Source organism: Pseudophryne corroboree, chromosome 8, assembly GCF_028390025.1.
Source record: "Pseudophryne corroboree isolate aPseCor3 chromosome 8, aPseCor3.hap2, whole genome shotgun sequence".
Lineage (NCBI taxonomy): Eukaryota > Metazoa > Chordata > Amphibia > Anura > Myobatrachidae > Pseudophryne > Pseudophryne corroboree.
Genome location: NC_086451.1, coordinates 446379636 through 446407550, shown reverse-complemented (window position 1 = coordinate 446407550; position 27915 = coordinate 446379636). Strand labels below are relative to the sequence as shown.

Sequence of the window (27915 nt, the reverse complement as noted above, 5' to 3'; positions counted from 1 at the left end):
AGCGGCCTTCTTGCGCCCCTTCTCCCGGCGCTCTTCTTTTCCACGCTGGACCGACCGCTGCACCATCTTCAGGATGTCTGCCCCAGACACCGTCACCCAGTCGCTCTGGTCCGCACACATCCGGGGGTGAGTCTTCTCCGGAGCCGTCCGCAGGGAGGTCTTCTTGGTGGCGTTCCACATCGTGTCCGTGATCCGGTCTCTTTTATCCTGCCGACTACGCCAAGTGTGAGAGGTGGGGCGGCGGGGTGCGTGTGGTGCCTGCTGCCGTGCAGGTGTAGACTCTGTACTCACCAGGCGCCGCTCTCTCTCACCTTCAGGTACCGGAACCTCCAACGGACCTGGAAATCTTCAGTCGGATCCGGACACGGCGATTCCCTCTCGGAGCTGACCGACGACTGAGCTGAGGAGAGAATAATTTACCGTAAAGGGGGTATCGACCCTTCTTCCACTGGAACAGGGGATACCCCAGGGGTGACCGCGACCTTCACCGGTTGGGTGAATGGTCATCACCGGCACAAAGCCTCAGCCACCCAGATTTCACACACTCGCGCTCTCGCACGTAGTGTGATGAAAAGGATTCTCACGTCCGTGAGCAATCCCGATTCCGGCGCTCGGGGACAGACAAGGGACAAACGCACACAGATGTTACTCACCGTCCGTTTCGCACTGCGAACGTCTTCTTCTCTTACAGGTCCCTGTAAGGAGGTAAACAAACAAGCCAACAGCCGTGCAGGGCCTAACTCTAACCTAGTGTCACACCCTATACTAACTACAACGGCAGAGCCCTCGAACTAGCTCTGTGGGTGTGGTGCCACAAAACTAAACACACTTAACGAGCTCACACTTTGCCCCGCACGGTAACATACATCACGATACACAATGCAAGCGACGGTACGGTCCCTTTAGTTACCCGACTCAGAACACCCAGTAGTGGGGGCCGCACGGCTCACCCACCTACCGTACTCTCTCCTTAGGGGCACAGGCCGAGCGGGCCTGCCTACCTAACACCTCAGGGTGGCCTGGGCCTAGCGCCCAGTGCCACCTTTATTCACCTTGGGGGGTACTTACTCGCTGGGCCTAGCGCCCCCCCCCCTTGACTACGCACAGGCCGGAGGCCTGACTTCACCCACGGGCCTAGTGCCCGCCTAACTTGTCACCCGTTGGGTGACCTGGGCCTAGCGCCCAGGGTCACCTTACGTTACCCTATTTGGCCAGAATACACTAGGGCCTAATGCCCTCTAATGCCCCACAGGCCTATTGCCTGCTATGCCCCTCGGGCCTAGCGCCCGCCTAACCGTCCCACAGGCCGGTGGCCTGACTATCCTTATGGGCCTAGTGCCCAACTTGTGCCCCCAGGCCTAGTGCCTGCCTATCTTGGCCACGGGCCTGGAGGGCCCGACTACATGCCCCACGGGCCAGGAGGCCCGACTAAATGCCCACGGGCCGGGAGGGCCCGACTACATGCCCACAGGCCGGGAGGGCCTGACTGTGCCCACGGGCCTATTGCCCGAACACCCGGTGGTCTAGGGAGGAGCGGGTACAGGGGCACCTGAAAAGGGCCTACCTGACCCGCTGGAAGAGGCACCAGGGGGGAGCTTCGTCAGCTCTTCGCTTCCCACCCCTGGTGACCTCTCCGGCGCTCTCCTTCAATCTTCGGCCGCTGGCCCGTCCTGGCCAGCGGCGCCGCCGTCGCCTCGCCGCGTCCAGCCGCCGCTGGACATCTTCCTGCCGCCAGACGTCTTCAGGCCTCTTCCGCGGCCACCCGAACTCCGACCGCGATGACCTCTTCTGGCTCCTCCGCGCGGCGTCTCTCCTCCTCCCGCTCTACATGTGGTAGGGAATGGATTGTAAGCTCCACTGGGGCAGGAACTGATGTGAATGGCCAAATATTCTCTCTGTACAGCGCTGCGGAATATGTGTGTGCTATATAAATAACTGGAAATAATAACAACCATTGTGACCAATACAGTAGTGGGGTGCCACCTACTGCAAAGGCAATGACATGTCCAGCAAGCTGCTTTCCATAGAGAATTCAGGTTATAAATAAATGTCCTTTTTCTTAAAAAATCCATTAATCCTCCTGCACCACATATCTTGCCGTAGACAGTAATACATCTGTGCCAGGGGCACGTTATAGTCTCTTCTGGCATGCAGCTAAAGGCCCATACACACTGGGCGATTTTGATCTAAAAGCCGCTCACTTTTGGTGTGTTGAGGTGCTTTCAGTTCAAAGCCGCCCAGTGTGTATGGACAAGCGATGAATGATGAGCGCTGATGCACGCCCCTGCTTCATCGCCGGCGGCCGCCGTTCATCTGCTGGTATCACCAGAAGTTGAACGGCGGGGTGGACGGCTTAACATAGCGTCCTGCAGGGGTTAAAGTGAGCCGGAACGGGGCAGAACTGCGTTCCGTCAGTTCCACTTGGAGCCGAAATGCAGTTCCGCCTCCTCTGGCTCACCTCACCCTACCAGATGTGTCCCCGGCGCCGCAGCAGGGAGATGATGGGCGCCCGCTGAGATTGTGATATCCAGCGGGTGCCCGTCTCCCTGCACAGCGTCATCCGGAGGCAGGAGCTCAGTACTGAGCTCCGGCCTCCGGCTCTGTCAGTGCGCGCTATGGGAGAGACGTCCTGACGTCTCTCCCATAGTGCAGAGGAGCGGACGACAAGATGACTGCAGTGGCTGGACACGGTGCGGGGCTTGGTAAGTATGGTGTGCTGTTTTTTTTTTTTTATAGCGGCATCTACTGGGGGACAAACTACTGAGGGGCATCTATCTACTGGGGGCAAAGAACTGGGGGCGGCATTACTATGGGGGCAAACTACTGGGGGCATCTACTGGGTGGCAAACTACTGAGGGACATCTACTGGGGGCAAACTACTGAGGGACATCTACTGGGGGCAAACAACTGGGGGGGGGGCATTACTACGGGGGCAAACTACTGGGGCCATTACTACTGGGGGGCAAACTACTGAGGGACATCTACTGGGGGCAAACTACTGGGGGCAAACTACTGGGGCATTACTACTGGGCGGCAAACTACTGAGGGGCATCTACTGGGGCAAACTACTGGGGCCATTACTTCTAGGGGCAAACTAATGGGGGCAAACTACAAGGGGGCAAACTACATGAGGGCATTACTACTGGGGGGCAAGCTGCTGAGGGGCATCTACTGGGTGCAAACTACTGGGGGGGGGGGCATTACTACTGGGGGGAAAACTACAGAGGGGCATCTACTGGGGGCAAACTACTGGGAGACATTACTACTGGGTGCAAACTACTGTGGGGCATCTGCTGGGGGTAAACTACAGGGGGCAAGCTAATGGGGGCAAACTACAGGGGGCAAGCTACTGGGGCAAACTACAAGGGGGCTAACTACTGGGGGCAAACTACAGGAGAGCATTACTACTGGGGGCTAAACTACAAGGGGGCATAACTACAGGGGCTAAATGACTGGGGGCATTACTACAGGCAACATTACTACTGGGGGCAATATTACACAGGGGCCTTACCATTAAGGGCACTACTAATGAGGGCATTGTAAAGGGGGCGCTTCATAAGGGGCGTCACTCCTGGGGTCATATGGGGCATTGCTATTGCGGGCATTGCATAAGGGGCACCACTACTATGGGCTCTATATAAGGGGCACTACCACTGTGGGCATTGTATAAGAGGCGCTACTGCTGTGGGCATTATGTGTATTATAGGGTGCTACTACTGTGGGCAGTATTACTATTATGTAACACGCCCCTTTTCTGAGACCACGCCCCTTTTTTGCGGCACGCGCCATACCTTCATTACATAGCCGCCGTGGGGAGGGGGGTGAGTTCCACCACCTCTCTAGGACCACTTTAAGCACTGGCGTCCTGCAATGGAAAGCCGCTCACCCCTGCTGACATCGCTGGGCAGGGGGGAAAATAGCTCATTGTGTATGCACCTTAAGCCCTGTTGTCAGCAGTGCCGGCAACAGAAATCGTGGGGCACAGTACAGTGATATCTCTGGGGCCCCCTCACATTGTATATACTGTATATATTAAAGTGCAATGGAATTTGCTGCACTAAATAAGAAACGGTTAATAAATAAATACATTTAATTATTATTTATCTATACACATACAGTATATAAATATGTATATCTCTCCTTCCTTGCCCACACACCCCACAGTCTGTCTCCCCCCAATGACTCCATGCTGTATTCCCAGCTCCATACCTCCCAACTTTTCCTCTACTGAAGGAGGGACAACAACGCGCGCCTCCAGCAAGCGCACAGCATCTATTCACCGCTGAGTGACTGTCCCGACAAAATCGGGACAGTTGGGGAGGTATGCAGCTCATCCCGCACCCAATCCACTCTTAGCCTGAGGAGAGACTCACCTATGTTGCACTCCCCAGTATCCAGACACAAACACTGCACAGCAGGTACCATGCTGCCCTCACTTCCCACCAGGAGAGGCCGGCGCAGGGCACGGGAATCCTGGTCAGCGGAGCTGCTGCCATGTCCCATAACTGCCTGCAACAGAGCGGAACCCAGATGAGCGGGCACACTCGCGCTGCACAGTCACTGTGTGTGTGAGAGGCTTCTGTCACTCTGATGCTGTGCCCACACTGCCTACACCTCGCTGCCCTATTTGGACAAGTTTGCTCACATCCCTGCCAGGCACTAATTGGCATATCCTTGGTACCCATCTGACCCTTGGTGCCCTGTACAGGTGTCCCCTTTTACCCCCCCTGTTCCGCAGCCCTGGTTGTCGGCACTACACACAGCACTGTAAGTGCGCAAGATTTGAAGAGATTTTACCTGCGGGCGGCCGGTCAGACCTTCCCCATAGTGCTGAGCAGGCGCCGCTATCCCACCGCACACCTTACACCCATGATTACGGGTACACGCAGCACGGCGCACAGTATAGAGAGGGAAGCAGTACAATGACCCCCTGATATTACCTGGCACTTATTACACATAACATCTGGGCTGCCTTTGTACAGATACATACAGTAAGACAGATGTCACATTAAATACTCATTCATTTTTATCTTAACATCTGGGGGTAAATTTATTAAGATGGGAGTTTTTTAGAAGTGGGGATTTGCCCATAGCAACCAGATTTCACTTAACATTTATCTAGAAGATAATACATACTTGCCTACTTGTGAAAAAGCATTTCAGGGAGAGTGTAAAAGTCACACCTATCAGCGCGGACGTGTATTGCTACACCTGAGGGGATTGTCGTAAAAAATGACTTACATCCAAATGTAAATGAGCCCCAAAGTTAGTAAACTGTATACAAATATACTGTAAGTGGCCATGAGAAACCTTATTTAAAATGCATGTAGCCATAGGGATCATTGGGGGTTGAAAGGATTTGCCCTTATATTCTTTAACCCTCGATGTGATGGCCTCTTAGACGTCTGGAGTATGAACTTTTAGCCACAAGGTACATGCACAACACAAGCAGTAAAAATTCACACTGTTTATTATGAGGTTAACAAAAGTATATAAAAGAAAGGATTTAGGGCGTGTATATCCAAAGTCAATAACTAATTGGACAGAACACAAAAGGGGCTAACATAACATGATTGGCTAGGAACTGCCGCAGTGGAAGGATATGCATATATGGGTTTTCTACAAGTTTCTCAAAACATTTATCAAAGTCTGTAACAGGTTTCATCTGGTATAGAACTGTCCTTGAGAAGTCAGACACATACAAGCCTGGTATTGTATGAGGAGATAAAGGTATCCAGCACAGGGTAGCACGCATCTATGCAAGCACATAACAGTTCATATAGCATGTTTTAACCCTTCATTAGGGAAGTAGAAATATTCACTTTTACACTGTAACTATTATAAGGAAATTGATCATATAAAAAGTAATATTTACAAAGACAGAAGAGCTAACCCTTCAATCCCCTCTTAGAATCATGATTATTATATGACATGATTCTTGAGTGAGGCTCCTTTCTTGTTCCTCCAGTTCTTGAGATATTGGACATAATCGTCGGGTCCCTTACTATCAGAGGAGGTGACAGGACTGGTGGTTATATCATAGTACATCAGGGCCTTATCAATGCCTTTGGAGGTAAGTTTCTTTCCACAGGGAATTACACAATAAACTATAATGCCTACAAGAATTAAAGTTACAAGTATGAATATGCTTATTTGCACAATACCCTGGTGGGAAGGTTTTTAAATTTCTCCCTGTGGTGGTGTTAGATGTATAACAGGTATAGTTTCCAGGATATATGGTTATGGTGCTTCCTGGGTTGGGATTTTTTGACAATATGGGATATTCCCTTTTCCACATTTCGCACTGATTGTCATTTGTTTTGGTGTCATTAAAAAGGCTGAAAAAACAATTTTCCTGTTCTAGGGGTATATTAAGGGGCACTGTACCTAGGTGGGGCCTAGATTTGCCACAGACATAACAGTTGCTTTTATTGTGTTTGTTAGCACTATACTTCATCCATTCCAACCAAAAATTAATGTCAGAGAAACCAGTTTCAATAGCTAGGGTGTCTTCAAAGGTAGGGTTAGTAATAGCCACCATATCTTTAGAAGTGGCAATATGGGGCTTTAAAGGTTTGTTTTGGGGAGCAATTTTAGGCTGGTATTTTGGGTTTTTATACATGTCCCACAAATAAAACATTTGTCTTGCACTATAGTACCATTCGTCAGTAACACAAATATATACTGTCTCAGACATTCCTGATTTCCTCCTTTGTTGTATATAATATTTGTCATCAGCAATTTTGGGGAACATAAAATAATCAAGGATGTATGTGGCTACGTGTGTATTGGAGGAATTGTACCACAAGGTGGGGACCCCATCTGTTTGTGTGATGTCGACTTCACATATTGTGAGGTGAATGAGGGCCAGTAGGGCTATCGAGATAGTCCCCAGGATAGAGATAGGGGACAGGTTCCTCATCTTCTTCTGTTCTTCTTTCTTCGCTAGGTGGGAGGTCAGGGCTGTCTGCCCCGGTTCGTACCTCACTGGAATCACTTGCTTCCCTCTCTAGGTCTGGTCTAGGAACCTTTTTTACTCGGGATGCATGGATCCAGGTAGGACTTTCCTCTGTCAGGACTGCTGTTCGGGTAACTGCTACGACCTCTGTCTCTGGACCATAGGTGAAGTCTCCTGGGCTCTTGTTCCTGGGGAGCACCTTCACCACGACTCTGTCTCTGACTTTAAAGGGGTGTGTAGGTTCCTGTGGATTCAAAAGGGTTTTTACAAACAACCTCATGTTCAATTTCATTCAGTTTTGTTATCAGGGACCTGACATACTCTTCTCTGATGAGTTCTAGATCTCCTTCCTGTATTACTAGTGGTTTCTTAGCCCAGGGTGTAGGAAAAGGGTCTGCCCATTAGTATTTCAAAGGGTGAGTATCCTAGAGTTTTCTGTGGGGTATTCAAGATGCTGGTGTTTAGCTTTATTAGGGTTGTTCCTGAGGCAAGTGATGCATCTGCTAACATACTGGTCCACAAGTGATTTGGCATTAGTAACATAAAAATCATTGGTTAGTAGGAGGAGTGTTGTGGCTTCACCACGGTGACCAACACCACGGCACTGGGCAACGAGCAAAGGGGCACTGGACTGGGGTATACAGGGTTTCCCCTCTTTGCAGATTAATCCTGATTTAGGATTTTTTCTGCAGAATTGGGTAAGTTCAGTCGGAGAGATCAGTATTAGTCGCAGCAGCTTGAAGTTGAGTGAGCAGATGGACGTTGTCAAGGGAGGGACATGCTCTAGTGAGTGCAATGAGTTCTGCAGCTTGCGCGGACTGATAAGGTATTGGTAGGGTTTCCAACACAGTGTCAGGGAGGGTGACAATGGCATAGCCAGCCTGGTATGTATTGTCATTGGGCCTACTACAGGAGCCGTCAACAAAAACTATGTCTGCGCCTGGTATGGGAACGGGAGACATGTCAAGTCTGGGAGAAGTTTCAGCTTCAATGGAAGCAGCACAGTCATGTAGGTCGGGTGGTTCATCCTCAGGACCTTTCAAGCCTAAAAGGGCATTGAGAATGGGTGCAGGGCCAGAAGAACTAGCAGTGTACTTAATGGTAAGGGTAGGGTTACTCAAAAGGAGTACTTCATATCCACTAAGGCGTTGTGCTGACATGTGCTGTGTGTAAGCCTTTAAGTATTGCCAGGACATCATGTGTGGTGTGGAGTACTGTGATGTGGCCCAAAGTGAGGGTAGTGGCCATTTCTGCAACCATTGCACAGGCTGCCAAAGCCCTGAGGCAGGCAGGCATACCTTGCACAGACACTGGCATGACTTTGGAAAAAAATGCCACGGGGCGCAGCTTCCCTCCATGAAACTGTGTGAGCACCCCCGCCATGGTTTTACAATTGTCCCTTGCATATAGATGGAAAGGTAGTACATAATTGGGGAGGCCAAGTGCCGGACTTTTCATCAACATACATTTTAAACTTTCATATGCAGTTAACATTTCTTGTGACCATTGTACAGTTTTAGGTTTGTCCTTCAGTGTGGCTTGTCTCAAAATGTTATCATAATAAGAGCAATCAGATATCCACTGTCTGCAGTAATTTACCATACCCAGGAAGGACAATAGTTCCTTCTGGGTAGTTGGGGTGACCAGGCCCAATACAGACTGTATGCGTTGTGGACTGATTTTCCTCTCTCCCTGAGTGAGCACAAAACCTAAGCAATCAACATGCTTTTTACACCATTGCATTTTTATTTTGGACACCTTGTGTCCACATTCACAAAGCCAGTTTAGTAATGAAACACCATCCTCTCGGCAGGCCTCCTCAGTTTTACTACAGAGCAGCAGATCATCTGCATACTGTAGCAGGACTGAACCATGGTGAGGTTGCCAGGGCCCCAATGTGGCCTGGAGACAACAGGTGCGTCAATAATCTGCACCAGGTAAGTTGTTTACCCTCAAAAGAAAAGGCAAAAAGTAATTGTGTCTGTGAATCTACAGGTATGCTGAAAAAAGGCATTCTTCAAATCAAATACAGAGAAGAACGCAGCATCTGCAGGGATTGCAGAAATGAGTGAGTTTTCATCTGGAACAATTGGTGCAATTGGGACAATTAACTGATTGATCGCTCTGAGATTCTGTACAAATCTTATACTGCCATCAGCTTTGGCAACAGGGTTCACAGGAGTACAGTATGGTGATACAATATGTCTGAGAATACCCTGTTGTAAGAATTGCTGTATCACGGGGCGGAGACCTTCTATCTTTTCTGGTGAGAGGGGATACTGCATAGGTCAGAACACAAAACACTGGTTGTTGCACCGCTGTCCACTAAAAAGGGAATTTTACTTCCATTTATAATAAGTGGCAGCAGAGGTGAATCTTTACTATGATGGGAGAGTTGAATAAAGGCTGGGATGCCCTCCTCCGGGCCCCGTCAGTGCGCGGGGTCTTTGGAATCTTCCCTGACTGCGGGGCCGGCTCTGTCTGTCAAAGCGTCCGGAGCTCTGATAGGCATGAGTGGGTGGGGAAATGAGTAAGCTTTCTGAGTTAAGCAAAGGTAAGCCAGCGTCATCTGTCCAGCAGTCCTTAAACCAAACGCAGCAACAGACTATGAAGGTTTCTGTTTACAAGCCACAGCGACAGGCAAAAAAAAAAAAAAGCACAGGCAAAAAAGCCTTCCTTCATATGTGTATAGCTGCGTCCTTTGCAAGCTTTGCGCAAACAAGATATACAGCCATCGAGGGTAATAGTGGGCTTGGGACAGTGTTTTACTATTATCTAAACTCTGGGTTATTGGTGCTAGGGATAGAGCTAGTGGACGCACCCTCCAGCAGTGGAGCTGGAGGCAATCCCATTTAGTGTGAAAGGGTTACTGCTGCCAAGAGATTTGTGTCTCTGAGCGCAGGATACATTGGAATGCAAGGGGGGAGGCGAGAGGGATACAGTTTCTCACTGCCTCGCTTCTGTGCTGTTGGAAACTGACATTTTTTCTTAAATCTCCATATAGAAAGGGTAATTACTGCCTTCCCGTAGGAATGGGTCCTGTCCTGCTTTCTCTATCCATCCCGCTAAATTATCCACCCATGGGTTAACTAAGTAATACTCTGAGGTAGAGTTGCGGGCGACATACATCTTGCATGTCTCACCAGGGAGGGGCGGGGGATATGTAGTTTTTTTACTCTGACTAGAGCCCATTGTCAGACAGTAATATAAATCAACAGTACAACTTTAAAGGAAAATATCTAAAACATACAACACTCTACTTACTATACATGCATCAGCTTAACCAGTTAATTAGTCATTGACAATATCACAATATTATCTGTACAGTGAGAACATGAAATCTTTTGACGGGTACGATACTTACCATTCGTACAAGATGTCAGAAAAATACAGCGTTTTAGACAGGAAGCAAGAAAAGTGTTTGAGTAAAGATATCTGGCAGACGAAAACTTACCAGCCGTCTGGACCAAATATAAGAACTTATCTCACTACAAACATACAAGAATATAGACGATCAAATCGAGGTATTCTCTACGTTACGTATAGACCCCAGGTCTATTTTTAAGTATCCCAGATACTGACGTCTTTGGAGAATTGCGCTTGGACCCCGGGTCCTTTCTCAGACGTATCTTTAAGTCCCAGACATTAAAGATTCTATGGTATCCCTGATACCTGTTTTATGCTTTTACATAAAACTTCGTAATATTAAGTCCCGGACTTAAATATTACCTTGTCACGTGTTCCCGGAACACTGACACGGATTCAGCTTCAGTGTATGACCGCAATCCTGTATGGCAAAGACAGACAATAAATTCTCTATCTTACCATTCAGGGACGATCACTGAATCGCGGACATAGCCCCCAGCTGAAAGGATTTGCCCTTATATTCTTTAACCCTCGATGTGATGGCCTCTTAGACGTCTGGAGTATGAACTTTTAGCCACAAGGTACATGCACAACACAAGCAGTAAAAATTCACACTGTTTATTATGAGGTTAACAAAAGTATATAAAAGAAAGGATTTAGGGCGTGTATATCCAAAGTCAATAACTAATTGGACAGAACACAAAAGGGGCTAACATAACATGATTGGCTAGGAACTGCCGCAGTGGAAGGATATGCATATATGGGTTTTCTACAAGTTTCTCAAAACATTTATCAAAGTCTGTAACAGGTTTCATCTGGTATAGAACTGTCCTTGAGAAGTCAGACACATACAAGCCTGGTATTGTATGAGGAGATAAAGGTATCCAGCACAGGGTAGCACGCATCTATGCAAGCACATAACAGTTCATATAGCATGTTTTAACCCTTCATTAGGGAAGTAGAAATATTCACTTTTACACTGTAACTATTATAAGGAAATTGATCATATAAAAAGTAATATTTACAAAGACAGAAGAGCTAACCCTTCAGGGGTCATTCCGAGTTGTTAGCTAGCTGCTTTCGTTCACTGCACAGCGATCAGGCAAAAAAAACTGCACTTCTGCGCATGCGGCGCAATGCGCACGCGCGTCGTACTATTACAATGAACAATGTAGTTTCACACAAGGTCTAGCGAAGCATTTCAGTCGCACAGGCAGCCGCAGAGTGATTGACAGGAAGAGGGCGTTTCTGGGTGTCAACTGACCGTTTTCAGGGAGTGTTTGAAAAAGCTCAAGCGTGCCAGGAAAAACGCAGGCGTGGCTGGGCGAACGCAGGGCATGTTCGTGACGTCAAAACAGGAACTGAAAAGTTTGAAGTGATCGCAAGCGCTGAGTAGGTCTGAAGCTACTCTGAAACTGCACAAAAATATTTTGTAGTCGCTCTGCGATCCTTCCGTTCGCACTTCTGCTAAGCTAAAATACACTCCCAGTGGGCGGCGGCATAGCGTTTGCACGGCTGCTAAAAACTGCTAGCGAGCTAACAACTCGGAATGACCACCATTGTGCCTTAGAAACAATGCAGGGAAATGGCACTGATGAGCCCATTTTAATGTATATAAAATAAATATCTCTGATTTATTCCCCCCCACATCCCCAAGAAAGTAACAGCTACATAATGGGGGTAAGGTATAATCAGGGAGATTGCTGGTCTAATCAGGGTGTCAGGGAGATCGTTACTATTTCAGGGACTCTTCTGCAGAATGAGGGAGGGAAACAGATTGGTTGCTATGGGCAACATCACAACTTAGTAAACATGGTGGTGCTATTTTCTCAATCCTATTGCTTGTCCATATGATATACACACAATAACAAATCTTATGTGATCTAAGGGTCCTTCTCTAACCCCAAACGCGAGCCTGGGGCCTGTTGCCACCGCCTGGACCTGTCAGGAGGTCTCTGTACATGAAAGTGTTACCAGACTTGGCACAGCTCAGAGTCATGAAGCTGAATCCTTTACTTTCACTTTTACTTTGCTCTGCAGCAGATACTGAGGAAGAAGATGCCGGGTGTCGGGGACCCGTATAACTCTGCCTGTGAGGTGTCCACTGGGGTAAGAGACTTTGGGCAGGTAGCAGGGGGGTTACCTGGGCAGGTGTGGGGTGTAGAGTGCACAGTTAGGGGGGAGAGAGAGAAAGGAAGGATGTGAGGGTGAGGGGTGTGGTGGTGCAGTATGGTGACACAGGAGGAATGGGGATAAGATGTAGAGAGCGGGCACTGCTATTATTATATATATATTCTGCAGCACCACACAGTGCGGCTATACGATGCCACATGTGTAACGAGAGACATACAGTATGCAGAGGGGGCGCTGCATGATACAGCATAGAGAAAGCAGAGGAGAAAGCGTCAGGGGGTGACAGAGGGGTCGGGGGTCAGAAAAACAGTATTAAATAAAGACTATAGAATATATATATATATATATATATATATAGTGTCTAGATACATCATACTGTACTGTAACTAAACAGAATACTTTACAATAAGGTTTCATGCATTGTATAAGGCAGAGGTTCCCAAACGCGGTCCTAAAGACACCCTAAAGATATCCATGTCTCAGCACGGAGGTTAAATCAAACTGACTGAGGTACTTATTAAGTCACCTGTGGACAAGCATGGATATACTTAAAGTCTGGACCGTTAGGGTGCCTTGCAGACTGTGTTTGGGAACCTCTGGTATACGACGTCACTGTGACGCACCATGATCCTAAACTCCAAACTCTGTGTTCCCCTCTGCACTATACAGGAGGTTACAATTTGAAAAGAAAAGATTTTGTGATCTGGTTATTATAGCAACAATGTGTCACACAGTAACGGTCTGTTGGGCGCAAATCGTACTGTCACATGACCGGCTGTCACTATGTATCTCTTCCCAGACCTCAATCATTGCAGTGGAGTTTGATGGAGGAGTTATCATTGGTTCCGACTCTAGAGTGTCCGCTGGGTGAGTCTGTTCTCTCTCCTTCTGCTGTCTCTCTGAGGCTGTCTCTACTTGTGTGTAACCAAGTGTCAGTGGATGTCTCTGGTGCTGTCTCAGGTGTCTCTGATGCTGTCTCAGCTTGTGTGTACCTGGCTATCAGTGTATGTCTCTGGAATGTCCTGTCGTCTCTGCTGCTGTCTTAGGTGCCTCTGCAGCTGTCTCAGGTGCCTCTGCTGCTGTCTCTGACATCTCTGCAGCTGTCTCAGGTGCCTCTGCTGCTGTCTCAGGTGTCTCTGATGCTGTCTCTGGTGCCTCTGCTGCTGTCTCTGGCATCTCTAATGCTGTCTCAGGTGTCTGATGCTGTCTCAGGTGTCTCTGATGCTGTCTCATGTATCTCTGATGCCTGTGAATCTCTCCCCCTTCCTCTACAGAGAAGCTGTGGTAAATAGAGTGTTTAATAAGTTGGCCCCAGTCCATGAGAAGATATACTGCGCCCTGTCAGGCTCTGCGGCTGATGCCCAGGCTGTGGCGGACATGGTGCATTACCATATGGAGGTGCACAGGTGAGTCTGTGGAGGGTGGATTAACCAGAGAGAGAGAGAGAGAGAGAGAGAGAGAGACAGACAGACAGTCACACTCCCCTTATAATGGGTAGCTACTGATTCTCCAAGAAGACCTTCTGTAATGCTGGGTACACACAATAGCGACTTGACGGCAGAACCGTCATCTCACCAACAGAGCGGCCAATTCAGGTAAGCATATACTCTTACCGATTGGCCATTCGATATGTCGGACCTGTCGTCCAGCTGGGTGGGCATTTGAATTTGCCCGCAGAGCTGTGACGTGAGTCTCTGCAGCAAGTGTACAGCTGACGGCTCGTACACACAGCTAGATGTGCCGATATATCGGCCATTGACTGTGCTGCACACCTGACGCTATATGTCTGTGAACAATGGGGCAGATGTATTAACCTGGAGAAGGGATAAGGAAGTGATAAACCAGTGATATGTGCAAGGTGATAATGGCACCAGCCAATCAGATCCTAACTGTTAATTTACATATTGGAGCTGATTGGCTGGTGCCTTTATCACCTTGCACATATCACTGGTTTATCACTTCCTTATGCCTTCTCCAGGTTAATACATCTGCCCCAATGTTACTAAGTTTGTATACACCTGCTAGCGATATATAGGCCATTTGCTCGAACAGCTGATATATCGCCTTTAGCGTGTTCCCAGCTTCAGTCAGTAGAAGAAACTGTTATAAAGCAATAGGTGAGAAAACAGCGCCATCTAGTGTAGTGTTACTACGCCACTACATTTAAAAAACTCCCAAAGCAAAAAGTCCCCAATTATTGTATGTGTATCAGAGATATATTACCTGATTATCTCTACTCTTTCTTCCAGGAAGTTCCTTCCTCGTGTTATTTCCTCCCCAGTGATATATATATATATATATATATATAGATAGATAGATATATATAGATATATATATATATGTTACTTTATACATATTCTATTATGGCAAACAAAAATGTTAAAACCAATCCACTCGCTACTCGTGAAAGCTTAGCAGTGTTTTGCATGTTGTGCCAAATTGAGCAAAATCGCAAAGATGTAAGTGGACACAACTGTGTATATGTATATATATATATATATATATATAAAACCATATCAGAGGGCGCTACCTAAATGTTATTTTTAAGAAAATAACTATTATTGTCCTTATTAATCAATACTCTACCAGACAAAAGCTTATTTAGGCTACATGTTTTTCTTTAAAAGTTCATATGTGTTTTAATCACAATTAAAAAAAAGCAGACAGACATTAGGTCATATAAAACTTATTGTGTCCACAACCCACACGATACACAATATATGGAATAATCACGACTGTTTCTGTATTATTATTATTATCCTTTATTTATATGGCACCACAAGGGTTCCGCAGCGCCCAATTACAGAATTACAGAGTACATATGCACATAATCAAAACAGGAAAACAGTGACTTATAGTTGAAGACAATATAGGACAAGTACAGGGTAACTAAGCATAACTACACCAGTAAACATAGAGATAAGTTTCAAGGTGGCCAAAAACTGTAGGATCTGGGCAGTTGAGGATTATTAAAGTAAGAAAAGTATAAGCACATGAGGGAAGAGGGCCCTGCTCGTGAGAGCTTACATTCTAAAGGGGAGGGGCAGACAGACAGGGGTGACACAGATGGGGTAGACCGAGCATGGGACAGAGGGTTATGTTGAGATTTGGCTGGGTTTGGTAAAGAAGTGGGTCTTAAGAGCCCGTTTGAAGTTCTGTAGAGAGGTGGAGAGTCTGAGGGGGAGAGGTAAAGAATTCCAGAGAAAGGGAGCAGCACATGAAAAATCTTGGAGATAGGATTAGGAGGAAGTAATCAGAAGACAGGAGAGTCGGCGTGCATTAGCAGAGCGAGGAGGACGGGTGGGAGAGTAAAGGGAGATAAGGTTAGAGAGGTAAATGGGAGAGGAGTGGGTGAGAGCTTTGTAAGTGAGTGTGAGAAGTTTAAATTGGATTCTGAAAGGGAAGGGGAGCCAGTGAAGGGCTTGTAGGAGAGGGGAGGTAGACGTAGTGCGTTTGGTGAGGAAGATGAGTCGGGCAGCAGCAGTGATGACAGATTGGAGTGGAGAGAGGTGATTGTCAGGGAGGCCAGTTAAGAGATTACAGTAGTGCAGTCTGGAAATAATCAGTGAGTGAATAATGATCTTGGTGGCATGATGAGGAATCTACAGATACAGATACATGTAATGGGTGAGGCAGCCCTCCACTGCTTTAGTGCCACTGGTAACGGTTTGTGGTTGCTGCAAGCATCCAGGGAGGATAGAGCCATGTGACAGACCTTTGTTACCCATGGAAGCAATCGGAGCATTAGAGGTCATCACCCAGTGTTAGCACTCTGCTACAATGGGCACACAGCAGGTGCCCCAGGTGTGGAGGGGGTGGTATGATGTACTTGTTTGTAGATGAAAGGGCTACACAGCAGAGGGAACCCTCCTGTAGGTGATGGGGCATTTACTGTCTGCTGTAGACTGACTGCACCCTGCTTTCCCCCCCACAGTGTAGAAATGGAAGCTCCTCCTCTAGTCTTAGCTGCTGCAAACCTGGTGAAGGGGATCAGCTACAAGTACAAGGAGGAGATAGTGGCGCACCTCATTGTGGCGGGGTGGGATCGGAAGAGCGGAGGACAGGTGAGTGACTCCAGGTGGAGATTGATGCCGCTGCGTTACTGAGGGAACAAGGTGGACAACTCTATGAATGGAAGGGAAACCGGAGGCTGTTAGGAGGCACAATGGAAAGTAGTGGAGGCTACGGGGTTTATGTAATAGGGTGTGATTTCCAGGGCGAGATTTTTGACGACTCAGCCTGTAGATTTAAAGTGACAATCATTTAAAAGGCAAAAATCATCCTCCCTCCCCGAAGCAGCTCCCCCTGATCCCTATACCCACTGTGGGAAGTCCGTACACATATTATCAGTTCTCCCCTCCAAGAGTATGCCAAGGAGAGATGCAGGTGGTCAGTGTGGGCAGTGTGGAGGGTGGTTTATGTCATTAGTGCCCCTCACACCACAATCTAGCAAATTGCTAGACCGCAACGTAGAGGTGAACCAAGATTACGCAATTCTCTGAGAATCGCATCATCACCCCCCATCACCCCCGTTTAACTAAGAAGGGGGTGGTATGAAGGGCCGATCCTATAAGAGACCAGGGGGCCCCCACCCGAAAATTGCGGAGTCTCCTGGACATTTTTCTGGAGTTGGTCAATATGTCCCAATTGTCTCCTTGGTCAAATGATAATAACAGCAGGTGATTGGCCTACTCCACCCGATGACGGTATAATGTAGAAAACATGGCACGCATGCATCTCTCTCGTCGTTACAGGTCTATGGGACGCTGGGCGGGATGATAACACGTCAGCCTTTTGCTATTGGAGGATCTGGTAGTACATACATATATGGTTATGTGGATTCTGTTTTCAAGCCTGGGATGTCCAAGGAGCAGTGTGAGAAGTTTGCAGTCCATGGTAAGAGGATGGGAAACTCATCACGGGAAGACTGTATAGAGTTTGCATACGATCAGTATATGGATGTGATTATAAATATAATAACAAGCTGCCATTACTCTAACCCCCTGTTCTTACATTGGAGGTGAGCAGTTTGTTGGCTGAGCTAGTACCCCATGAATATTCGTCCGGCCTCATGAATATTCGTCCGGCCTCATGAATATTCGTCCGGCCTCATGAATATTAGTCTGTCCTCATGAATATTAGTCAGACCTCATGAATATTAGTCTGGCCTCATGAATATTCGTCCGGCCTCATGAATATTCGTCCGGCCTCATGAATATTAGTCTGTCCTCATGAATATTAGTCCGTCCTCATGAATATTAGTCCGTCCTCATGAATATTAGTCAGACCTCATGATATTAGTATGGCCTCATGAATATTAATCCGTCCTCATGAATATTAGTCTGGCCTCATGAATATTAGTCTGGCATCATGAATAATAGTCCACCCTCATGAATATTAGTCTGGCCTCATGAATATTAGTCTGGCCTCATGAATATTAGTCCGTCCTCATGAATATTAGTCCGTCCTCATGAATATTAGTCCGTCCTCATGAATATTAGTCAGGCAGAGTTTCAGCAATGACACTGGTTGAGTCCATAGAATGGAAGTTTCTTCTATGTGTAGGTGACTGGTCTTCTGTAAGGGAAAATATATTGTTTCTGGATTGACCCTTCTGCACAATTTGCCTTTCTTTTCAGCCCTGTCCCTGGCGATGGGCAGAGACGGCTCCAGCGGTGGGGTGATCTATCTAGTGATTGTCACAAAAGACGGATCGACGCAGAAGATCATAAGTGGAGACAGCATTCCTCAGTTCTATGACCAGTAACGCTGCGATCGCTAAATATAAATGTCTGTACGCGTTTCAGTAAATTATTTTCATGACCTTCTGTGATTGAGCAATTCTCTATTCTATCTTCCCAGTCTAGTGCACAGTATACTTCTCACTCTTCTATGATGTTATAGAGATCTGGGGCCGATTTATAAAACCACAGTTATGCAGAACAGATGTCTCTACAGGATCTTTACATAGTGTTAGCCATTTGAGCCTATAGGCTTTTTGCTATTTTCTTGCTAGAGATGGATGCCCCCCTTTGCAGCCTGTAGTTACACACGTGAACTATGGCAATATGCCGTGAGGGGGTGTGGTCTAATATGCAGTGAGGGGGTGGGATTAATGATGTGATATACCTGGCCCCAACCCCAGGGCCAGATTAACAATGGGGCAGATGGAGCTCCAGCTCCAGGCCTCCACATAAAAACAGGCCCATCACCATGGCAGCATGATGATCACTAGCAGGGCCGGTTCTAGCCCTTGTGGCGCCCCGGGCAAAAAATAGGGCGTGGCTTCATACGGGGTGTGGCCCCCATTTGTGCCCCCTGTAGCGCCGCTGAAAGAAAAGAAAAAAATTAATACTTACAATCCCCGCTCCTGATTCCCAATCGCTGCAGACCTCCGCCGGCGCCGCTCCTGTCCTCGGATCTATGGGAGAGACGTCATGACTTCTCTCCCATAGCACAGCATAGACAGACACTAGAGGTCAATTAAGACCCCTAGCGTCTGTGTCAGTCCCACAATGCTGTGCGGTGCACGATGACGTCATCGCGCACCACTCAGCAAAGGTCCTCTCCACTAAGGGAAACTAGACGCGTAGCGTCTACTTCCCTTCACAGCGGGGGACCAGCGCGAGGGGCACAGTAGCGGATCTTGCCATGGTGTGGCGCCCTCCGGATGACGCCGGCGCCCTCCGGAAGGCGGCGCCCCGGGCAAAAGTCCTGCTTGCCCGTGGCAAGATCCGCTACTGATCACTAGCCACCAGCTGGCCACATGGTCGGCCATAAATCATAACTATTAAGATTGCATTTCTATTTTTCTCACAAAATTATGCAACTTTTGTATTTTTACATATTTAAGGAGACATTGGAGCTGATAGTGTAGGGATTTACACGCCCACATGGCTCTGGCCACACCCACATAGCACTGATCACACCTCCCCCGTTTTTCATAATAGGTCCTTGAATATTTTCAGCTCCAGGCCCATGTGGCCCTTAATCCGGCCCTGTCCAAACCCAACAAGAGCTGCCAGTCGCATCAGTTCTCAGCTGCAGGGGAGATCACATATTGTAGATCCATCCAGGACATTCCTGTGGGCACTGCACTGTAGTATGTACTGCGTCTGCCTCCTCTGTGCGACATATGACGTCACACGTCATCACCCGCTTGGAGTCCCGTGCAGAGAGAAAAAGACAGGTGGAAGAGGAGCAGCGTCCAGACCGCAGGGGCAAGTACATGAAAGAAGAAATAAATATAATACCCACGCCTAAAAGATGCCAAGTCTATGCAGATTTACAGTTTTTGCGTTTTTAAGCAGAGAGCGTATGCGCAGGAAAGATAGACTTGTGCGCTGGCAAAGTTCTTAAAGCCTAGAGGACACTACATTCATTTCAGTATTCCTCGTTGTGTGAAATTCTGAAACCGAAAACACCATTGGTGGATCTTACCATCGTATCTAAAGGAGCAGAATATTTGTAAACTGCCTCCCAGAATGATATTTACTACATACTTGCCTACCTGACCCTCTCCATGAGGGAGAAAATGCTCTGTTCCTGGACTTTCCTGGTAATGTATGATTGCCATCACCTGTGGTGAGCTAGGTAATTGCTAAGAAAGGTGTTTCACCACAGGTGATGGCAATCATACATTAGCAGGAAAGTCCAGGAACAGAGCATTTTCTCCCTCATGGAGAGGGTCAGGTAGGCAAGTATGATTTACTCCGAGAAATAACAAATACTTAAAGTAGTACTACAAGCTCCAGAAAAACCAATATGCCAGGATCTGCTGGTGCATGCGGACCCACAAGAGACAGTATGCCCTGGAATCTTGGGCGTGGTGGGACCTACTATAAAGTATAGTGCAGGCATTCCCAACCACGGTCCTCAAGGTACACCAATAGTGCAGGTTTTAGTGATATCCAGGCTGCAGCACAGATGGTTAAATCAAAAACTGAGCTACTAATTAAGTCACCTGTGCTGCAGCCTGGATATCACTAAAACCTGCACTGTTAGTGTGCCTTGAGGACCGTGGATGGGAATGCCTGGTACAGTGTATAGTGCACTCAGGGCCGGATTAACAATGGGGCGGATGGAGCTGCAGCTCCAGGCCCCTCCATCACAATAGGCCAACAGCATCTGTTGTGCTGCTGCAGCAAGGAAAGTTTTTCCCTGCTACAGCAGCTTGCAAGTGACAGTCTGAAGCACCGCTCCCACCTGCGCGTAGATGTATTATTGCTAGTAGTAGTAGTTGGACTGACTGCGTCTGCTACTGCTGGCCGAACGGCTCAAAACGCCAGCAGTACACAGCCACACTTCCACAGAGGATCTGGAAACTAGTGATGGGTAGTTCATGAATGATTAGTTCAAAATGAACTAATCTTCAAAGTGAACTAGTTCGTTCAGTTCACAGCTTTGGCAAAGATTAGTTCATCAGGAAGGAGGAGTCAGACACAGACAGAATAGAGCCAGCATTAGGCTTCTCACTGTCTCACTCACTGGATTTTCACTTCCTGAATCTGATGCTGTGAAATGAAAGTTAAAAGTACAACACAGCCCAGCAATACAGATCTAATAAAAAATAGCATCTGCACTGCCTAGCCAAAGTCTAGAAACTCGACAGGGGGCGTGGCTACACGGAGTCCAGGGGGCGTGGCTACACTGGACTATCTCAGGCTGCCTGCTGCTCACATGGCTGCTGCTGTGCTGTGAGAGGGAGAGTTGAAGCTGATGCACATGCAGTGAGAGTAAACTCTGCTGTAGTGTGTAAGGTAAGAGTGAGTGGGGGGGAATTGTGTGTGTGTGAGCTTCTGTGAATGTGCTTTCCATGTGAATTTCTATATGTGTGCGTGTCTTGTATGTGAGGTTCAGCAGGGGGTAGGATTTAATATAGCAAAGGTGAGAGAGTGCAGGTGCAGTGAGTGTGATACAGCACGGGGGGCAGGAGTGAGTGACTGTAATAGAGTGCGGGGAGCGGGAGTGTCTGAGTGTAATATAGCGCAAGGGTGAGAGAGTGAGTAATAGATTGCGGGGACAAGGAGTGTGTGAGTGTGATACAGCATGGGGGGCAGGAGTGTGTGAGTGTAATAGAGTGCAGGGGTGGGAGTGTGTGAGTGTAATAGAGTGCGGGGGCAGGAGTATGTGAGTATAATAGAGTGCAGGGGGCAGGAGCATGTGACTAATAGAGTGCGGGGGCAGTAGTATGGGAGTATAATAGAGTGCGGGGGACGGGAGTGTGTGACTGTAATAGAGTGCGGGGGCAGGAGTAAGTGAGTGTAATAGAGTGCAGGAGGCAGAGAGTGTGTGAGTGATACAGCGCGGTGAGCGGGAGTGTGTGAGTGTAATAGAGTGCAGGGGCGGGAGTGAGTAAATGTAATAGAGTGGGGGGGCAGAGAGTGTGGGTGTGTGATACCTCGCTGGGGGCGGGAGTGTGTGAGTGTAATAGAGTGCAGGTGGCAGGGAATGTGTGAGTGTTATACAGCACAGGGGGCGGGAGTGTGTGAGTGTAATAGAGTGCAGGGGCGGGAGTATGAGTGTAATAGAGTGCGGGGGGCAGGGAGTGTGCGAGTGATACAGCGCGGGGCGCGAGTGTGTGAGTGTAATAGAGTGCAGGGGGTGGAAGTGTGTGTGTGTAATAGAGTGCGGGGGTGGGAGTGTGATACAGCATGGGGGGCGGGAGTGTGAGTGTAATAGAGTGCAGGGGTGGGAGTGTGTGGGTGTATTAGAGTGCGGGGGTGGGAATGTGATACAGCGGGGGGGGGGGGGGGAGTATAATAGAGTGCTGGTGCAGGAGTGTATGAGTGTAATAGAGTGCAGGGGCAGACTAGATGGGCCAAGTGGTTCTTATCTGCCGTCAAATTCTATGTTTCTATGAGTGTAATAGAGTGTAGGGGCGGGAGTGTGTGAGTGTGATACAGCGTGGGGGGCGGGAGTCTGTGATTGTAATAGAGTGCAGGGGGCAGGGAGTGTGTGAGTGTGATACAGCGCTGGGAAGGGGAGTGTGAGTGTAATAGAGTGCAGGGGGCGGGAGTGTGTGAGTGTTATAGAGTGCAGGGGGGAGGGAGTGTGTGAGTGTGATACAGCGCAGGCCGCGAGGGGTGGGAGTGTGGGGTCAATGTGTTTTTCCTACTGAGGCCATTAATTTTTTTCCCGCCCCTTTGGGGTCCAGTGTGTTTTATTTTACCTGTAGGGGCCAGTATTTTTATTTGTATTTCTCTAACGTACTAAGTGGATGCTGGGGACTCCGTAAGGACCATGGGGAATAGCGGCTCCGCAGGAGACTGGGCACAACTAAAGAAAGCTTTAGGACTACCTGGTGTGCACTGGCTCCTCCCTCTATGACCCTCCTCCAGACCTCAGTTAGAATTTTGTGCCCGGCCGAGCTGGATGCACACTAGGGGCTCTCCTGAGCTCTTAGAAAAAGAAAGTATATTTTAGGTTTTTTATTTTCAGTGAGATCTGCTGGCAACAGACTCACTGCTACGTGGGACTAAGGGGAGAGAAGCGAACCTACCTGCTTGCAGCTAGCCTGGGCTTCTAGGCTACTGGACACCATAAGCTCCAGAGGGATCGAACACAGGCCCAGCCTCGGTCGTCCGGTCCCGAAGCCGCGCCGCCGTCCCCCTTACAGAGCCAGAAGCAAGAAGACGTTCCTGGAAATCGGCGGCAGAAGACTTTGGTCTTCATCAAGGTAGCGCACAGCACTGCAGCTGTGCGCCATTGCTCCCCATGCACACCTCACACTCCGGTCACTGCTGGGGGCGGGGCGCCCTGGGCTGCAATAAGAGTACCTTGCTGGCAAATAACACATAATATAGTCATAAAGACTATATATGTGTAAAATACCCCTGCCAAATATACATATAAAAAAGCGGGAGAAGTCAGCCGAAAAAGGGGCGGGGCTATCTCCCTCAGCACACTGGCGCCATTTTCCCTCACAGCTCCGCTGGAAGGATCGCTCCCCAGGCTCTCCCCTGCAGTTTCCAGACTACATAGGGTAAAAAAGAGAGGGGGGGGGGGCACTAAATTTAGGCGCAATTCTGCATAATATTAGCAGCTATAGGGAATAGATCACTGTGGGTAGTGTGAATTCCTATATATATAGCGCTCTGGTGTGTGCTGGCATACTCTCTCTCTGTCTCCCTAAAGGGCTTTGTGGGGTCCTGTCCTCAGTCAGCCGACACCTGAATGGATGGTCATGTGGAAGGAATTACGTGATAGTGTCGACTCCTTACATAGAAGGTTTGACGACATAACAGATGTGGGACAGCCGGCTTCTCAGCTCGTGCCTGCCCAGGCATCTCAAAAGCCATCAGGGGCTCTAAAACGCCCGCTACCTCAGATGGCAGACACAGATGTCGACACGGATACCGACTCCAGTGTCGACGACGAGGAGACTAGTGTACATTCCAATAGAGCCACCCGTTATATGATTGCTGCAATGAAAAATGTCTTGCACATTTCTGATATTACCCCAGATACCACAAAAAAGGGTATAATGTTTGGGTAGAAAAAACTACCAGTGGTTTTTCCCCCTTCTGATGAATTAAATGAAGTGTGTGAAGAAGCATGGGCTAAAAAGTTACTAATGGCGTACCTTTTCCCGCCAGAGGACAGGTTACGCTGGGAGACATCCCCTAGGGTGGATAAACCGCTCACACGCCTCTCAAAGAAGGTGGCACGGCCGCCCTCAAGGAACCTGCTGATAGGAAGCAGGAGGCTATCCTGAAGTCTGTTTATACACACTCAGGCATTATACGGAGACCAACTATTGCTTCAGCATGGATGTGCAGTGCTGCAGCTGCGTGGTCAGATTCCCTGTCAGAAAATATTGATACCTTAGACAGGGACACTATATTGCTAACCATAGAGCATATAAAAGACGCAGTCTTATACATGAGAGATGCACAGAGGGATATTTGCCGGCTGGCATCTAGAATAAATGCAATGTCCGTTCTGCCAGGAGGGGTTTATGGACTCGGCAGTGGACAGGGGATGCAGATTCTAAAAGGCACATGGAAGTTTTGCCTTACAAAGGTGAGGAGTTGTTTGGGGATGGTCTCTCGGACCTAGTTTCCACAGCGACAGCTGGGAAATCAGCATTTTTACCCCATGTTCCCTCACAGCCAAAGAAAGCACCGTATTATCAGGTACAGTCCTTTCGGCCCCAGAAAGGCAAGCGGGTTAGAGGCGCGTCCTTTCTGCCCAGAGGCAGAGGGAAAAATCTGCAAAATACAGCCAGTTCCCAGGAACAAAATTCCTCCCCGCTTCCTCTAAGTCCACAGCATGACGCTGGGGCTCCACGGGCGGAGCCAGGTGCGGTGGGGGCCCGTCTCAAGTACTTCAGCGATCAGTGGGCTTGCTGACGGGTGGATCCCTGGATTCTATAAGTGGTATCTCAGGGATACAAGCTGGAATTCGAGACGTCTCCCCCTCGCCGTTTCCTCAAATCTGCCTTGCCAACGACTCCCTTGGACAGGGAGGCAGTGCTAGAGGCAATTCACAAGCTGTATTCGCAGCAGGTGATAGTCAAGGTACCCCTCCTTCAACAAGGAAGGGGTTACTATTCCACAATGTTTGTGGTACCGAAACCGGACGGTTCGGTGAGACCCATTTTAAATTTTAAATCCTTGAACACGTATATAAAAAGATTCAAGTTCAAGATGGAATCGCTCAGGGCGGTTATTTCAAGCCTGGAGGAAGGGGATTACATGGTATCACTGGACATCAAGGATGCTTACCTGCATGTCCCCATTTACCCTCCTCACCAGGAGTACCTCAGATTTGTGGTACAGGACTGTCATTACCAATTCCAGATGCTGCCGTTTGGTCTGTCCACGGCACCGAGGGTATTTACCAAGGTAATGGCCGAAATGATGATACTCCTTCGAAAAAAGGGAGTTATAATTATCCCGTACTTGGACGATCTCCTTATAAAGGCGAGGTCCAGGGAACAGTTGTTGATCGGAGTAGCACTAGCTCGGGAAGTGCTACAACAGCACGGCTGGATCCTGAATATTCCAAAGTCGCAGCTGGTTACTGCAACACGTCTATTGTTCCTGGGGATGGTTCTGGACACAGAACAGAAAAAGGTGTTTCTCCCGGAGGAGAAGGCCAAGGAGTTGTCATCGCTAGTCAGAGACCTCCTAAAACCAAAACAGGTGTCGGTGCACCACTGCACGCGAGTCCTGGGAAAGATGGTAGCTTCTTACGAAGCAATTCCATTCGGAAGGTTCCATGCAAGGATCTTTCAGTGGGATCTGTTGGACAAGTGGTCCGGATCGCATCTTCAGATGCATCGGATGATAACCCGGTCTGCAAGGACCAGGGTGTCTCTACTGTGGTGGCTGCAGAGTGCTCATCTTCTGGAGGGCCGCAGGTTCGGCATACAGGACTGGGTCCTGGTGACCACGGATGCCAGACTTCGAGGCTGGGGAGCAGTCGCACAGGGAAGAAATTTCCAAGGACTATGGTCCCTACACATAAATATTCTGGAACTAAGGGCCATTTACAATGCCCTAAGTCAGGCAAGACGCTTGCTTCAAAGCCAGCCGGTACTGATCCAGTCAGACAACATCACGGCGGTCGCCCATGTAAACCGACAGGGCCGTACAAGAAGCAGGATGGCGATGGCAGAAGCCACAAGGATTCTCCGATGGGCGGAAAATCACGTGTTAGCACTGTCCGCAGTGTTCATTCCGGGAGTGGACATCTGGAAAGCAGACTTCCTCAGCAGGCACGACCTCCACCCGGGAGAGTGGGGACTTCATCCAGAAGTCTTCCGGCTGATTACAAACCGTTGGGAAAGGCCACAGGTGGACATGATGGCGTCCCGCCTCAACAAAAAGCTAGAAAACTATTGCGCCAGGTCAAGGGACCCTCAGGCGATAGCGGTGGACGCTCTAGTGACACCGTGGGTGGACCAGTTGGTTTATGTGTTCCCTCCTCTTCCTCTCATACCCAAGGTACTGAGGATAATAAGAAGGAGAAGAGTAAGAACTATACTCATTGTTCCGGATTGGCCAAGAAGAGCTTGGTACCCAGAACTTCAAGAAATGATCTCAGAGGACCCATGGCCTCTACCGCTCAGACAAGACCTGCTACAGCAGGGGCCCTGTCTGTTCCAAGACTTACCGCGGCTACGTTTGACGGCATGGCGGTTGAACACCGGATCCTAAAGGAAAAGGGCATTCCGGAGGAAGTCATTCCTACGCTGATCAAAGCCAGGAAGGATGTGACCGCAAAACATTATCACCGCATATGGCGGAAATATGTTGCTTGGTGTGAGGCCAAGAAGGCCCCAAAGGAGGAATTTCAGCTGGGTCGATTCCTGCACTTCCTACAGTCAGGGGTGACTATTGGCCTCAAATTGGGTTCCATTAAGGTCCAGATTTCGGCTCTGTCGATTTTCTTCCAAAAAGAACTGGCTTCACTGCCTGAAGTTCAGACTTTTGTTAAAGGAGTGTTACATATTCAGCCTCCTTTTGTGCCTCCTGTGGCACCTTGGGATCTCAACGTGGTGTTGGATTTCCTAAAGTCGCATTGGTTTGAGCCACTTAAAACCGTGGAGCTAAAGTATCTCACGTGGAAAGTGGTCATGCTGTTGGCCTTGGCCTCAGCCAGGCGTGTGTCAGAATTGGCGGCTTTGTCATGTAAAAGCCCTTATCTGATTTTCCATATGGATAGGGCGGAATTGAGGACTCGTTCCCAATTCCTGCCTAAGGTGGTATCAGCGTTTCACATGAACCAACGTATTGTGGTGCCTGCGGCTACTAGGGACTTGGAGGATTCCAAGTTGCTGGACGTAGTCAGGGCCCTGAAAATTTATGTTTCCAGGATGGCTAGTGTCAGGAAAACTGGCTCGCTATTTATCCTGTATGCACCCAACAAGCTGGGTGCTCCTGCTTCAAAGCAGACTATTGCTCGCTGGATCTGTAGCACGATTCAGCTTGCACATTCTGCGGCTGGACTGCCGCATCCTAGATCAGTGAAAGCCCATTCCACGAGGAAGGTGGGCTCTTCTTGGGCGGCTGCCCGAGGGGTCTCGGCTTTACAACTTTGCCGAGCAGCTACTTGGTCGGGGTCAAACACATTTGCAAGATTCTACAAGTTTGACACCCTGGCTGAGGAGGACCTAGAGTTAGCTCATTCGGTGCTGCAGAGTCATCCGCACTCTCCCGCCCGTTTGGGAGCTTTGGTATAATCCCCATGGTCCTTACGGAGTCCCCAGCATCCACTTAGGACGTTAGAGAAAATAAGATTTTACTCACCGGTAAATCTATTTCTCGTAGTCCGTAGTGGATGCTGGGCGCCCATCCCAAGTGCGGATTGTCTGCAATACTTGTATATAGTTATTGTTTAACTAAAGGGTTATTGTTGAGAGCCATCTGTTGAGAGGCTCAGTTATATTTCATACTGATAACTGGGTATAGTATCACGAGTTATACGGTGTGATTGGTGTGGCTGGTATG

The 27915-nt window shown here is 48.5% G+C and overlaps 2 protein-coding genes across 3 annotated transcripts in view; both read left to right on the top strand.

Annotated features, from left to right (window-relative positions):
• Positions 1-12326: 12326 nt before the first annotated feature.
• PSMB9 (proteasome 20S subunit beta 9) lies at positions 12327-18285 on the top strand. Its single transcript, XM_063935749.1, has 6 exons — positions 12327-12433; positions 13257-13324; positions 13732-13863; positions 16392-16521; positions 17212-17353; positions 18097-18285. Exons 1-6 carry the CDS (start codon positions 12383-12385, stop codon positions 18222-18224), a joined length of 651 nt encoding a protein of 216 aa, XP_063791819.1. The 5' UTR covers positions 12327-12382; the 3' UTR covers positions 18225-18285.
• Positions 18286-21058: 2773 nt separating this feature from the next.
• The window catches only part of LOC134949545 (HAUS augmin-like complex subunit 3), a 75823-nt gene continuing 68966 nt past the window's right edge, over positions 21059-27915 (top strand). For both annotated transcript variants that reach the window (XM_063938184.1, XM_063938182.1), the window contains exon 1: positions 21059-21216. The gene's annotated coding sequence lies outside the window, so the exon portion shown is untranslated. The remainder of the gene's footprint in view (positions 21217-27915) is intronic.

What these genes read in the sequence shown, in the direction of transcription:
- PSMB9 (XM_063935749.1), top strand. Translation starts at nt 12,383, where the DNA reads ATGCCGGGTGTCGGGGACCCGTATAACTCTGCCTGTGAGGTGTCCACT. An exon ending in ATCGGAAGAGCGGAGGACAG is followed by an intron (nt 16,522 to 17,211) that starts GTGAGTGACTCC and finishes TCGTCGTTACAG; the next exon opens with GTCTATGGGACGCTGGGCGG. An exon ending in TGAGAAGTTTGCAGTCCATG is followed by an intron (nt 17,354 to 18,096) that starts GTAAGAGGATGG and finishes CTTTCTTTTCAG; the next exon opens with CCCTGTCCCTGGCGATGGGC.